Below are 12,522 nucleotides of genomic sequence, written 5' to 3'. Positions count from 1 at the left end.
GTCACTTTTCGTCCGAACCTTTTGAGTACATCTTCGTAACAGTTGTCGGACGAAGATTGAAATGTCGTATTCTAATTAGGTACACCGATTCTGTGGTTTGGCTATTTCCAAAGTTGTTGAGAATGCAGGAAACTTCATGTCATTTCACACATATTCACACAATAACAGCGTAGAACTTGGTAATATCTAATATGCTCCATTCGTAGGTTGTAGTATTGCTACAAGACCAATACAAAGAAAAACGAGTGTACGCCAACATTGTTTGCCACCGTTGCAGGCCCCAAATGCAGAAGATCAAATCCATTCCCAGTCCATAACTCCCCAAGCATGCCAAAGTAGAAGAAAGAAACCCAGACTCAGAAAATGGGAATCATCGTGACTGTCGTGAGTACTCTGATGGTAAGTACCATGATGAACAACGCCAAAGTGTGAACTGTTGCCTTCTATGAATCGCAACCCCTTATGAGACGCTCTCCGCTTCCGATGTATGTATAACCTCTCCAAATCGAATGTGGGTATCAACGGCCTGCACATAGTAACTCTGTATCTCACCAAAGTCCAACACGCACAGGTAGGTTACCTCCACCAGTGCCATATGTGTTGTTGAATAGTTGAGCACGGATCGAGTTGTCTCCTGAACCCATACCTCCCATCCAGCCCAGATTGGAGCCAAGTGCATTGACTGCGGTTTGCATCCGACCACCACTCTGTTCGTTGTGTTTCTGGAGTCTTTGGTCCCATTCGCCAGAGTGAAGGTGGAATCCGCCTCCGCGCTTAGAAGCTTCAGTGACAACCAATGCCCATGCCCTCGAGATCTCGTCATAAGCGTTGTCCTTGTGGTGCTTATGAGACTGACTGTTCCATTCTGGGAGATCGTGAATGACCTTAGTTGCACTGTCGAGATAGCTGAGGGATGTGTTGGTAGACGTCTCGTTGGGAGGGAGGTAATGCGGCGTAAAGTCGGTCAAAGCGTCGATCAAATCAGTCAACTGTTGTTTGACTCGATTATAGGCATAATCAGAACCAGCATTTCCTCCAAATGGGAATGCCTCTCTAAGCTTGTCTTGGTATTGGGACAGGACGTCGACCGCTGCCATGACGGAAGGCCTCGGTGCTGACGCAACCACCTCAGAACCTATCTCTGGGCGTCGTTCACATATTGTTTGAAGGACCGATCGTAGAGAGTCGGCATCTAGGGTTTCGAGGAGACGGGGAAGCGTGAGGGGCCGACCGGTGACTTCGTTAGCTCTGGCTTTCTTTGCAGGACGAGCGATCGTTCGAGGAGCAAAAGCGGGGGAAGCTTGAGGTGATATGCTCATGCTCTCATCGAGCCCATCTTCATCCGCCTTTCGTTTTCGGTTCGACATTCTGGGAGTGTGAGGAGAGACTGTAGTGCGAGAAGAAAAAAGTGTTAGCAAGCGCACACAACGTCAGAACTGGCCTAGAAGGGGGAGCCATACCTGGATTGTGATGGGCGTGGTGGATCGCGAACTCAGAGAACGACGATGGATGAGTCGGCAGGAGAACGCTCATCTTGCTGAGACTCACGATATTATGCGAGGCAGCAGAGCGACAAGAGTGCCTCCAGAGGGTTTGAAGGTGGTATTGCGATGTAAGGTGCTTTGTATTGACTCGGATCGTGAATGTGCTTTTCGTTGCTTTGGGGTTGGGCCTTCGCCTTTCTTAGTCGGGTCGGTTATTTAGGTGGTAGCTTAGTCTAATAAATTAGCGACCAGGATTCAAGACCTTGAGAAGGAACAACAAAGCATGCAGCTACTGTACTCCACCAGCTCCTCGAAACAACAACAAGAAATCACTTCAGACGAATAATGTTGGAGTCTTCTACCAGCAACTCTTCGTATCTGTATAGTGCACGCAAAGTATTACACAATTTTATCCATACTAGCGATACGACCCCACGGGATTGATTGTGTTACATCCCCTGCATAAGCATGTCGTCACGTTCTCGCACAGCCAAACATCCTAGCTGTTACGAGACTCCAGTGCGTACTCGAATTTTTCACAATTCAGCTGCCTTCGCTCGACGGAACAGGAAATCAGTTCCAATCTTGGTGGCGTGCTTTTTTGTTTCGCTCTTCAAAATTCTATGGTTTGCCACTGGAAATTTTGCAGCTGCTTTTTCTTTCCTCTTCGTTCGCCTCAACACACTATGAAAACACCAGATGTTTTGCTGAAGCATTCACGATGAATCATGATTCAGATGTTGCATCATGTTAAAGCAGAAATATTCATATCCTGTTTTACTACAATAGTGCATACCGAACCATACCTGTAAACGATTTGTTAACGGCAAAGGGGCTATTGTATCAGGTGTTTCTGCAATGTCTATATTTCGTGTTGCACATCCTCTGCTGAGACGAGTAGGTCAAGAGAATGGTACTCGTGTGAGCGTTCTGTCGTATCAATAGGCGAGGAAGGATGCAGACAGTCATAAGTTGGATGACCGTGAACGAAAGTGTTTACTCAAATCGCGACATACCTGTACTCCGATATTTTCTGAGCATCTTCTCGTGCTCAACGCCAGCGATTTACATGTTCGCATATTGAAAAAAACAAGGAGATCAGCAGATTAGCAAAGCTGTTTGTGCTTGCGTTCCATTGCCAAAGGCAAAAGTCAATGCTGATTCCAGAAATTGAACTATACATCGAAACATGATAACAGAAAGTTTTCTCTCCAATGAATGGATTCAACATCAGCTACAGACACGCTGTCGTCCGTCAAGTCTGAATAATGAAGAGAACGGCAGGTTCACTTCGTCCAACGATTCCCATGCATTAAGGCCGCGAAAGTCAAAGTCCCAAGAGCAAAACCCTACTCATTTCAATCACAATAGAAAGGGCATAGAAAAGGCACAGCTATACAGTAGAGCCGACACCACCAATTCTTGAATTAGTCTACATATTTATTACTTCACCGCTCTGAAGCATACCAAGACTTAATATATGTGTAAAGGTTCCTCAAAAAGCATGCGGCACAGTCCATGAGCTGAGGCTTAGGTCTGACCAGTGGACGAGACTTCTGCTAGCTTTCAAGTACTACAGTCAATATCCTCAGCCTCCTTTGAAGGACCTGCTTTGTTAAGTTAGCGTCACATTTACCCACCAATTGGGTGTGTGGGCGAACCCGAAACGAGCACTTACTGCGTGGTTTTTAAAATCCGCTGTTTTGCGGAGGCCGCCATGGCGGACAATCTTCAGCGGTGGAAGCGAGAACGCGAAAGCGAGCGCGATACGCACAGCCCTGCGATTTTGGCTCTTCACCCGCTTCTCCTATTGGCTTCTTACATTCGAGAGTTGCCTTCTAATTGGATGGTGAACTTTCAGCGCTGTATCTTATGTAACATTCCAGGCTCAGGCCCTCAGGCTCCGCCTCTAAACGATACATTCCGTATGGACATTGCGATTGCTTTTATAAAGTCTATCCCATACACTTTCTTCGCAAAGCTTTATTGCGGACCTCCATACCGTCACGCATTTCATCTCATCGCCCAAATCACTTAAAATCACTTGCAAGATGGCAAGAAATGATCAATCCTTTGTCCCCGAAGGACACGATTCTTTCCTTCTCGACTTTCCTATAAACAGTCCTCGATACATGGAAGCCCAACAGATGTACGATTCTCAACACTACATATCCGATGTACCTCCTTGGCTAGAAAGTCCCGGACAGGCTGACAATCAATACTTGGATGCACAACCTGTGGGCAATGCAAACTACAACCTCGATCAGATCGATCCTGCTTTGTGGCAGTATCAGGAAGAACAGTTCCTCAACACCCAAGGAACCGCCTCCTCTGTTCATGGTCCAGCAGAAGCGCTTATCATCGATCCTCGTCTCAAAAGTATGCCACAGCAAGACACCCTTCACAGAGATATGATGCCACAGCCGCCCAACAACAGCTATCGAGGTATCTCATCTAGGGAACAAGAACAGCCAGGACCATCTCCACAACCCTTCTCGCAGGTCTTCGTGGTTCCTATCACAGACCAATTCCCCGGCTCCGAGACTTCCTTAGACTCAAACAGCATGTTCTGCGATTTCCCAGGTATCGCCTTTCGATCCTTCCTGCCAGAAGGCGTGAATACTCCCATGTCGGCTTCAAGAAATCTGTCAGTATCGGATCAGGGAAGGAAAAGAATGTTCGACCCTAATACGGACAGACCTATTGTCATGCATGGACCAACTCAACCTCAGGTTTATGGTCCCTTCAAGAGAAAGGTACCAGGAGAATCAGAGCACAGTTCCTCACAGTCGACGCCGTACGCTAGCTCTTTGTCGAGATTAGCGACTCCTGATATGTTTTAGACCCTCGAAGCAAGTCTTACGAGGAAATGAATAGTTCAAGAGTGGCACAACAGTGCGAGATCGATTCCTACTAAGGAAATACAACACTGCAGATTTCTTCCACTCTTTGGCTACCAGTCGCTACGAATGTGTCTCGGCTCCTGCTGCACCGTTCTATGCCGGAAAAATCATGTTGACGATGTCATTATCAGGAGTTTATTGTGCAGCTTAACCTCTGGCATACCCTCTTCGATTCTCGTCCAACAAGAGGCGAAGCTTGGCATGGACAAGAGCTACCATATTGGCGAAGAAGCTTCAAGATACCAGAATGGTGCTGTCTGCTGGAATTGGAAAGAGAAAGGATGCTGTTGGAAGCACATGCAGATTACGACTGTGGCAGAGACAGGGGTTTCACGGATTCGATAGGAGCTATTGCGGTAGCGATGGGTTGGGATAATTGCGATGCATTATTGCCGTTAGTCTAGTCTAACTGAATCGTCGATATTTTGGATAGTGACAAATGGATAATTTTCCCTATAAAGCCAAGTCTGCCGCTCCAAAGTACACCTTTCGCAGAATGAGTACCGCATACTTTGCAACATCGAATAGAGATAATGATTCGTATTAGTGTTATCAACCGTGGAGGCATTTACTGCTCTCGCACTTGTATAGTACAAAGCCATGGGCCTGCTTCATTGTCCCCCTTTGAATGGACACCCGAAGTCTATCCAATGTCCCAGCGGTCCTCAAGGCTTGACGTCTTTCCAATCACCCACCTTTGATCAAAGTCTCTGACCTGATCAGTGACCTAGGCCATTTCAATATCCCAACCTTTCTCCAAAATTCAGACGAGATCCAGATTCGACACCACCAAAGTCCCAAATCCACCATCTAGCAAAAACCTTAGCTTTCCCCCATAACAACATCCTCCGCTAAACTCAACCCCTCCATCGCCCCCCTCCACTCCCTATCCAACTCTCCCTCCACCCTCCTTACCCCCACCTCCACCTCCCCCCGGATCCACCACCTCACCGCCCCGCCCACGATCTCCGCCCTCCACTCCCCTCCCAGTCCATACCCGAGCCTCACCCTCGAGACCGCCGCATTAGCGTCTTGCAAGCTGGTGAATATGCCGTGGATGATTTCTTGGGGGCCGTGCGTTTGGAGGACGATGTAGAGTGCGGGGACGGAGGTGCTGGTTGGGGACGGGGAGGGCCGTTTGCGGGGTGGTGAGGCGGTGGTGGTGGATGTTGTGCTCAGGACGCGTTTGTGGGATTTGGAGGTTGAGGTGGAGGCCGAGGGGAAGTAGGGATTCATAGTAGGTGGTAGAGTGAGGTATCGTCGATTTTGATGGTGAGTATTGGAGTGAGGTTGGTTTAATGGTATTCTCGATTTTGGGAAGGGAGACTTTTTGGTGGGATATGAGTCTTTGATATTGAATTGATGTTTGTCTTTTGATGTATGTTTATCTGCCCTGATTGAGGAGTGAGTATTGAAATAATGGACTCTTTAAGAGATGAGATGAGGTTAGACGCGAGATGTCGCCTAGGAGACGCGCCGAAAGTGGAATCATGCGGGTCTGTGCGTGCTCGTGTCTGTTTCGCGAGCTTTTCACGGGACTTCTTGATGAGTTCATTTCAATAGGTAGGTGAATTTGGGGCAGGTGCGGAGGGTGGGTGATTGTTGGTCGAGATTTGAGTTGTTGAAATGCTGGTGGGAAGAGGTCACCAAATGGAGAGTGCTCCAATTTAATTTACCTAACATCACGATCACTTATCCAACCACATTTCGTTAGGTAAACCTTGCATCAATTTAATTTGTTCTTGAATATCTCTCAATCTTGTTTTCAGAAAAGCTAGATTCAAGGATAATACAACAGAATGGACAGGCTCTACGCAAAGCTCTCCTCTCTCTTCCCCAGTCTTGCACAGGCTGAGATCCAACATCCCAAATTGTCTCCTTGATAACCTCAATGTCGCATTCACATCCATCCATCTCACGGTAGCTCCAAATTCAGTTGCTGGCGTCGCACTTAGTAGCAAAGACGCTGCCAATAGAAGTAGTTCTGCTGAAGTCATTCCAGTCGTCGTAGGGGACCTTTTGGAAAATGTAGGCATATGGAGGAAATCTGTCATTGTGTAGATGAATATTATGCTGGGAATTCGGAGAGATAGCCCATTCATCCTTGGACGAACTTATGCTGTTGAAAGACTTAGTTCAATGTATATTTTCTCCGACATGATCCAATCGTGTCGGTATCACTCCCACACTGGACTAGTACCAAACAAGCAATAAATCAACATCACCGATCAAGCGAAGGGCGTGCGGCTATTGAACTCAACCCCACTACTCACTACAGCCGGTCCCACATACCTAGCTCTCCCTCTCCACCACCCCTCAATGATATCTAATCAAATGTCACTCCTACAATCTTCTTCCCGGATCTTCCGTCATCAGAGAAGCTTCAAGTTCATACCTAGACATCAATTTCTGAGAACGATGGCGTCGGCTCCAGAGAAGTTTGAGTGGATGGTAATCATTCCTGATGTGCCGGGGAAGTTGGAGAAGAGGATGGAGGTTAGACCGTATGTGCCCCATTCCTGGCGAAAATGAAAACAGACTGATGTGTGCATAGAAAGCATTTCGAGGGGCTGAAGACGGCAATGGAGAAAGGGTTCTTTAAGACGGGCGGTGAGTACTTGTCCTTGTGAACGTGAACATGAAAGCTTATGATGAGTAGGAGCACTGTTGGACGAGGTTCCAAAGGAGGGAGAGGGATTGAAGATCAGTGGTAGTACGGTGGTAGCATGGGCAAGCTCGAAGGAAGAGGTTATGGAGATCTTGAAGGGGGATATCTATGCCAAGGAAGGTGTATGGGATCTTGAGAAGGTGGGTTTGATCTTCCATTATCCATTCTTACGTACAACATGAAGAAGCAATACTGATGAGATGGTAAAGGTCCAAATCTGGCCATTCAAGTGTGCTTTCAGAGAGAAGTTTCCTTGAGCAACTTCCATGCATGGAGGAAATCTTATTCTTGATACTCGACAAAAAAACAAGCCGTTGAGTTTGACTCACGTCGTTTTTCCGAGCATAGTTTCTTAAACCAGATTTCACTCATAACACAGAAAAATGCTCTCAAAAATTATTCGTGAGCAACCAGACTCATCATTAAGTACCAAATACAATTCCCCATTATCAGAAACGCCCCCGCAATTCTTCAGTCCCGCTCCACGTTGTAATCATATGTATAAGGATTCTTAACTTCAACAGGCTGCTTCCACTCACAATTGGGCACCGATCCCTCAACCTCAATCCTTGTCTTCTCTGCATGCACATATTTGTATCGTCCGTTAACATCATTTGACGACCACGAAACAAGTCTATCTTCGTCGATCTTCCGTTCGTATACCATAATGTCGTTGAATTCTTGGTTCACTATGGCCTTTATCGCATTATTTGCGTCTTTGATTGTGGTGTATAAGCCACGAAATTGTGGGACATCATTTCCACTGTTGTCGTGGCCGTCGATGCGGACCACATAGACGAAATGAGGTGCGGTTGTAGTGGATGTGGACTGGACTTGACGTTTCGGTATTGGAGGTAAATTGGATATTTCTTGTCGTATTGCCAAATCTAGATCTATGGGGATCGATCCAGCTTTTGGTTTGGTTTGTTTGAGTCATTGCGAAGTTCGGGGTTATGCAATTCGAAGATTTCAATTGGGTATGTAAAGCTTCAAGGTTGATGTCTGAGGACATAATGGTTGTGGGAAACTCTGATTCATATATAGAAAGGATCTTGGGGTTGTGAATTCGATAATTGCTTTTGTGCAAAGTGATAGATCTGGGGTTAATATGACAGAAAGTACTTTGCTAGGAGGACCTTGTCTAAACATGCGCCAACCGAAGCACTAGATCTCCAGCAAATGCGGCATGCTTCAAAAGCGGTAAACGGAATCGAAAAAGCACGAAAAGTGCTGTGCATGCATACAATTGCGGTTTCACTAGAGTTGATTTAGGGTAGGGGTTGTTGGACTTAACATAACAGAGAACGAAGCAAGCATAGAGGCTTTTGTAGGCCCTCAATCACGTCCTTAATGACCATCTCTTTTTTGTACGTCCAGTTGATCTTGAAATTTTTGGGGTTTGGAGAATTCCAGCGAAATTATTGCTTTTATTATTCTCACAGAGTAATCTAGGAATAGATAAGTCACCTCCTCTCCAGAATACGTTCTGATACTGTCTCTCTCTTGAACAGAAAGAAAAAACGATTATGTCCACTGAATGTCAGCAAAGCCGTGCTAGAAACTAGCTGCACAGACCTTGACCTTTGGGTTTCTTTCACTCCGACTCCTGGGCGTCTTCCTCGTCTTCTTCCTCTTCCTCTTCATCTTCATCTTCATCTTCTTCGTCCTCCAGGTCTTCCCACTCACAATCCGGTACCGACCCCGCAGGTTCCACTAACTTCTTCTCGGTGTGCACCCATACACTTTCCCCATACCCTGTGTCATCAGAAGACCAAGATTCAAGGCCATCTTCGTCAATGTCTCTGTCGTAACTGGAGGTTCCCCCATATTTGTCCTTGACAATATCCTTTACAGTATTATTGGCATCTTTAACAGTTGCGTAGATACCCCAGATATCGGGAATGTTATTACCACCACGATCGAATCCATCTACGGAGACAACATAGACGTATTGAGGTTCCACCTTCGGTTCTGCTTCTTGAGCTTGACGTTTGACTGGTGGCTGGGGCTGGCTGTTCTCGGCTGTACTGCTAGATCTTTTATGGGAGCCTTCTGCTAGGACTTTTTTGGAGGTAGACATGTGAAGATTTTGATTTTTGAATTGCGACAGAGGTAATTACAGCAAAAATTGGGTGGATGAGTGATGTGTTGCGTCCTTCTTCTTGATAGTTGCCAGGAATTCAGGGATGACTTAGACTAGGCTAGGGTGACGATACGGTGCTCTAGTGCTGCCCAAGCTGCAAGAACAGATCACATTGATCAGTTCCCATGCACAGTATTGTACTAGCGCAAAAGCATCCATGTCCACTTCAAGAGCTCATATTTCTCGAAAAGAAGCGTTTCATGCTCTTGTCAGGTTGCCAATAAAAGTAAGTCTCAGAGCCGCACGATGTTTTGATCAACGCAAGATGATTTGACTCCAAGCTGAAGCCCTCAAAATGGAAAAGATAAATTCGTAACGGAAGAGCAATTGCACGTGAAATGCTATAACAGAAGATATGTTATTTTGTTCTTCACTGAAAACTTCTGAAGTACAAACAGCGACGAAAGAGAAAATGCAAATTGCAAATGATAACTTAAAAAGTCGAAATGGAAGGAGACAAATTCAATCTTCATCTTGCTCTTCATCATCCTCCTCGCCATCATCTTCACCATCAACCCACTCTCGCTCTTTTTCCGAGCCAACAGGTTTCACCTCCATGATTTGAACCCTGATCTCAGCTCTGTCCCCTTCGCCCACATCCTCAGAAGACCAGAACACCGTCCCATCGCTATTGGTCCCGCGAGTAACTTCCTCGGCTTGAGTGTATTCTTCATAGGCGTACTTCTTTACAAAATTGTTGGCATCTTGAACGGAAGCATAGACGCCGTGAATGTCCGAGCTAGACTCGCCGTACGAAAGCATAGACTCTACCATGACGATGTACACGTATTGAGGTTCTGGTTTTGAGGCACGTGGTGCTTGACGCTTGGCTTGTGGAGGTGCTGCAGTACTGCCTAATCTCTTGTGAAGAGACCCTGAACTTTCGGCGGAGGCCATTGAGCTTTCGATTAAGGACAGAAACGAATGGATGAAGCTAGACTGAATGTTCTGTTGCGACGAAAATACTGATATCTTGATGGCAGAGATATGCAGCAGGTACTGGCTGTACGGAAACCCACAGAGATTCAGAGCGCAGAAAGCCAGACTTGCCCTCAACTGGCACGCGTTCTCGAAATTTCCTCTTCTAACCTGCTCTCTTGAGTCGGTAACTATTCAAAAGACTGATTTGAGTATGCTGATACTCGTGAGAGTCCAGAATCTTGAGCACGACGGATTGTGCTCGTTGTCTGGATAGGTGTCTGGATAGGAACATCCAGTCTCCCGCACTCAAGTGACTCTTCTGAGTGAGCCAAACAAAGCTTCAAGAGGAGGGGCATGATTCCTTCATCCTTCCGAGACCAGCTTCGGACACGTTCAAGAGCAGACCATCCACCGTCAAACAGCTCAATCAATTTCGGCTACCGGCTACACAGCCACCACGTTCGGATGCAACGCTTCTCAGTCGTCCATCAATGGTGACATGCATGTCATCACGCACGATTGTGCATCGGAGAAAAGACCCTTCCAATGGATCGTGCCGATGCGGTGTTCTCTTGAAGCTTTTACGCCGTTACCAGACGGCCCCGCCAAATACCATCACCAGAGCACAATCTTCGACAAATGAAAAGAAGGGCCGTCTTCAGGACAGCTGAGAGGGAGTTACTAACAGAATCTACATATAGAACTTTTGAAGTCGATAGTACAGGAAAGTTCGGTCTTCAGGACAACAAATTCTCAGAACTACACAAACGAACATCCGAGAAATGCAAATGCATCCTTCATCCGGGGTCATCCGGCATCAATAACGACTGCCGTAAGACACCGGCATTGCTTCCGATCTCATCATCCTGCATACTCAAAAACGCTTACTCGAGCCTATGGATTAATGCATGCTCTCGTTACTGGTTGCGTGCCTACCACTTAGACGACCATAAATCCTCACCGCAGAATCTACCCCGCAGCTTCCAGCTTCCATCATCAGCTTCAGAAAGCACGTTTTGGATCCTTCTCCACGTTCGCTTCTGCTGGCTTGATATTGGCAAGCTGTCAATGTCGAAGATGTACCAGGTGATCCAATAGGCAGGGAGGGAACCATCATCTCAAGGAGAGGTGGCATCTGCTTCGCTTGTTCTTTCTGCTTATGTATGTGACAGTCTCTTCGTTTGTGGCAGGATGTCTTGTCTCCACTCAGTCAACAAGGTGTTGCCAACGACTGTTCCTACAGCATACCCCGACTTCGACATTCATTCCGGAGGCATTGCCTAGCTTTGTGAGTATCCCAAATTTAAGAGCCAATGAGATTTCAAGCAAACCACACATTGAAGACTTAGTCCACAGTCTGAGAGACGGACGTAGTGTCCAAGGCGAGTCCCTCCCCACTGTGATCAGAAGCCTGAATACAGTTCTGGAAAACTCATCAAGGGAGTTCAACCTCGGCAGCTCATCCTGGATTGCAATCTTTCGGGCATCTTTCTTCTCTCAGTTGTCTTCATCACCACGTGGACATCTCTTAAGAGCTTCAGTACCTATCGAAGAAGTATATAACTCAGGCCAGGAGACTCGAGACATCTCTCCTCCGCACGCACCAAGTATCTCTTTATACATCCAATCACATAATCATTCAGAAAGCTGCACTCCTTCAAAATGCAGCTCATCAACACCATCGTTCCTCTCCCCTTGTCCTCCACCCTTACTCTCGCTCTTCCAGTCGCCAAGCGAACAGCCGCCACCGTTCTCTCAGATATCTCCAGCATCAGCTCGGATGTCTCTACCTTAACCAATGACGCCCTTGCCTACACTGGTGGACTCTTCCAATCCCTCGCTCTTGCCATCACAGTCGACTCTCTCGAGTCATCCATCACCACCGCTACAAGTGATACTACCTCATCTACGGCCTTCACCAGTGCCGAGTCTGATGAGATACTGCTTGCCATTACCACTCTGACCCCAAACATCGTTACTCTCCTGGCTGATTTGGATGCCAAGGTAAGATCAAGCAAAGCACAGAAAGGAACTCCGGAACATGACTAATAGAGACTCAGGCTTCCACTATCTCCTCAGCTGGATACACATCCACTGTACTCAGCGCAGTGAAGAATTTGCTTACCGACACTGATGCATTGTTTGCTGCTATCGAGGCCCAGGTTGATACTACTGATACTGCTTCCATTGCTACTCTTCAGGCTGAGGTTGATGCTGTTTTTGCTACTGCCATTGCCGACTTTTAGACAAGAGGAGATTGTTGAATGACGTGAGGGGGATCTTCTTGACTGTTTTTTCTGCTAATTGTAGAATGCATCTGGTTTTGATGGGAAATTGTAGGCAGAATTTCAATTGAGGACAGATAATATGGAAAGGAATGATGCTCAATCGTCTCTTCGTACA

General features: G+C 46.6%; 7 protein-coding genes across 7 annotated transcripts; 4 read left to right on the top strand and 3 right to left on the bottom strand.

Moving 5' to 3' along the window:
* Window positions 1-179: 179 nt before the first annotated feature.
* On the bottom strand, window positions 180-1,863 carry LY89DRAFT_786263 (Cut8-domain-containing protein). Its single transcript, XM_018222963.1, has 2 exons — window positions 1,461-1,863; window positions 180-1,387 (listed from the first exon to the last, which is right to left on the bottom strand). Exons 1-2 carry the CDS (start codon window positions 1,531-1,533, stop codon window positions 549-551), a joined length of 912 nt encoding a protein of 303 aa, XP_018066482.1. The 5' UTR covers window positions 1,534-1,863; the 3' UTR covers window positions 180-548.
* A 1,574-nt stretch (window positions 1,864-3,437) lies between these two features.
* Window positions 3,438-4,824, top strand: LY89DRAFT_688593 (uncharacterized protein). Its single transcript, XM_018215736.1, has one exon. It carries the CDS (start codon window positions 3,617-3,619, stop codon window positions 4,325-4,327), a length of 711 nt encoding a protein of 236 aa, XP_018066481.1. The 5' UTR covers window positions 3,438-3,616; the 3' UTR covers window positions 4,328-4,824.
* Window positions 4,825-6,630: 1,806 nt separating this feature from the next.
* On the top strand, window positions 6,631-7,455 carry LY89DRAFT_624569 (uncharacterized protein). The gene is made up of 4 exons (XM_018211047.1): window positions 6,631-6,891; window positions 6,942-6,997; window positions 7,047-7,195; window positions 7,265-7,455. The coding sequence occupies exons 1-4, from the start codon at window positions 6,707-6,709 to the stop codon at window positions 7,310-7,312; spliced, it is 438 nt and encodes a 145-aa protein (XP_018066480.1). The 5' UTR covers window positions 6,631-6,706; the 3' UTR covers window positions 7,313-7,455.
* Window positions 7,456-8,597: 1,142 nt separating this feature from the next.
* LY89DRAFT_222434 (uncharacterized protein) lies at window positions 8,598-9,440 on the bottom strand. The gene has a single exon (XM_018205962.1). It carries the CDS (start codon window positions 9,133-9,135, stop codon window positions 8,650-8,652), a length of 486 nt encoding a protein of 161 aa, XP_018066479.1. The 5' UTR covers window positions 9,136-9,440; the 3' UTR covers window positions 8,598-8,649.
* Window positions 9,398-10,356, bottom strand: LY89DRAFT_222426 (uncharacterized protein). Its single transcript, XM_018205961.1, has one exon. It carries the CDS (start codon window positions 10,093-10,095, stop codon window positions 9,661-9,663), a length of 435 nt encoding a protein of 144 aa, XP_018066478.1. The 5' UTR covers window positions 10,096-10,356; the 3' UTR covers window positions 9,398-9,660.
* Window positions 10,357-10,617: 261 nt separating this feature from the next.
* On the top strand, window positions 10,618-11,355 carry LY89DRAFT_222441 (uncharacterized protein). Its single transcript, XM_018205963.1, has one exon. The coding sequence runs from the start codon at window positions 10,759-10,761 to the stop codon at window positions 11,215-11,217; it is 459 nt and encodes a 152-aa protein (XP_018066477.1). The 5' UTR covers window positions 10,618-10,758; the 3' UTR covers window positions 11,218-11,355.
* Window positions 11,356-12,473, top strand: LY89DRAFT_222442 (uncharacterized protein). Its single transcript, XM_018205964.1, has 3 exons — window positions 11,356-11,407; window positions 11,696-12,123; window positions 12,180-12,473. The coding sequence occupies exons 2-3, from the start codon at window positions 11,782-11,784 to the stop codon at window positions 12,363-12,365; spliced, it is 528 nt and encodes a 175-aa protein (XP_018066476.1). The 5' UTR covers window positions 11,356-11,407; window positions 11,696-11,781; the 3' UTR covers window positions 12,366-12,473.
* Window positions 12,474-12,522: the final 49 nt, after the last annotated feature.

The sequence above is a fragment of the Mollisia scopiformis genome (assembly GCF_001500285.1).
Source record: "Mollisia scopiformis unplaced genomic scaffold LY89scaffold_22, whole genome shotgun sequence".
NCBI lineage: Eukaryota > Fungi > Ascomycota > Leotiomycetes > Helotiales > Mollisiaceae > Mollisia > Mollisia scopiformis.
Note: the sequence above shows the minus strand (reverse complement) of the source record. Positions and strands in the feature narration are given on the sequence as shown.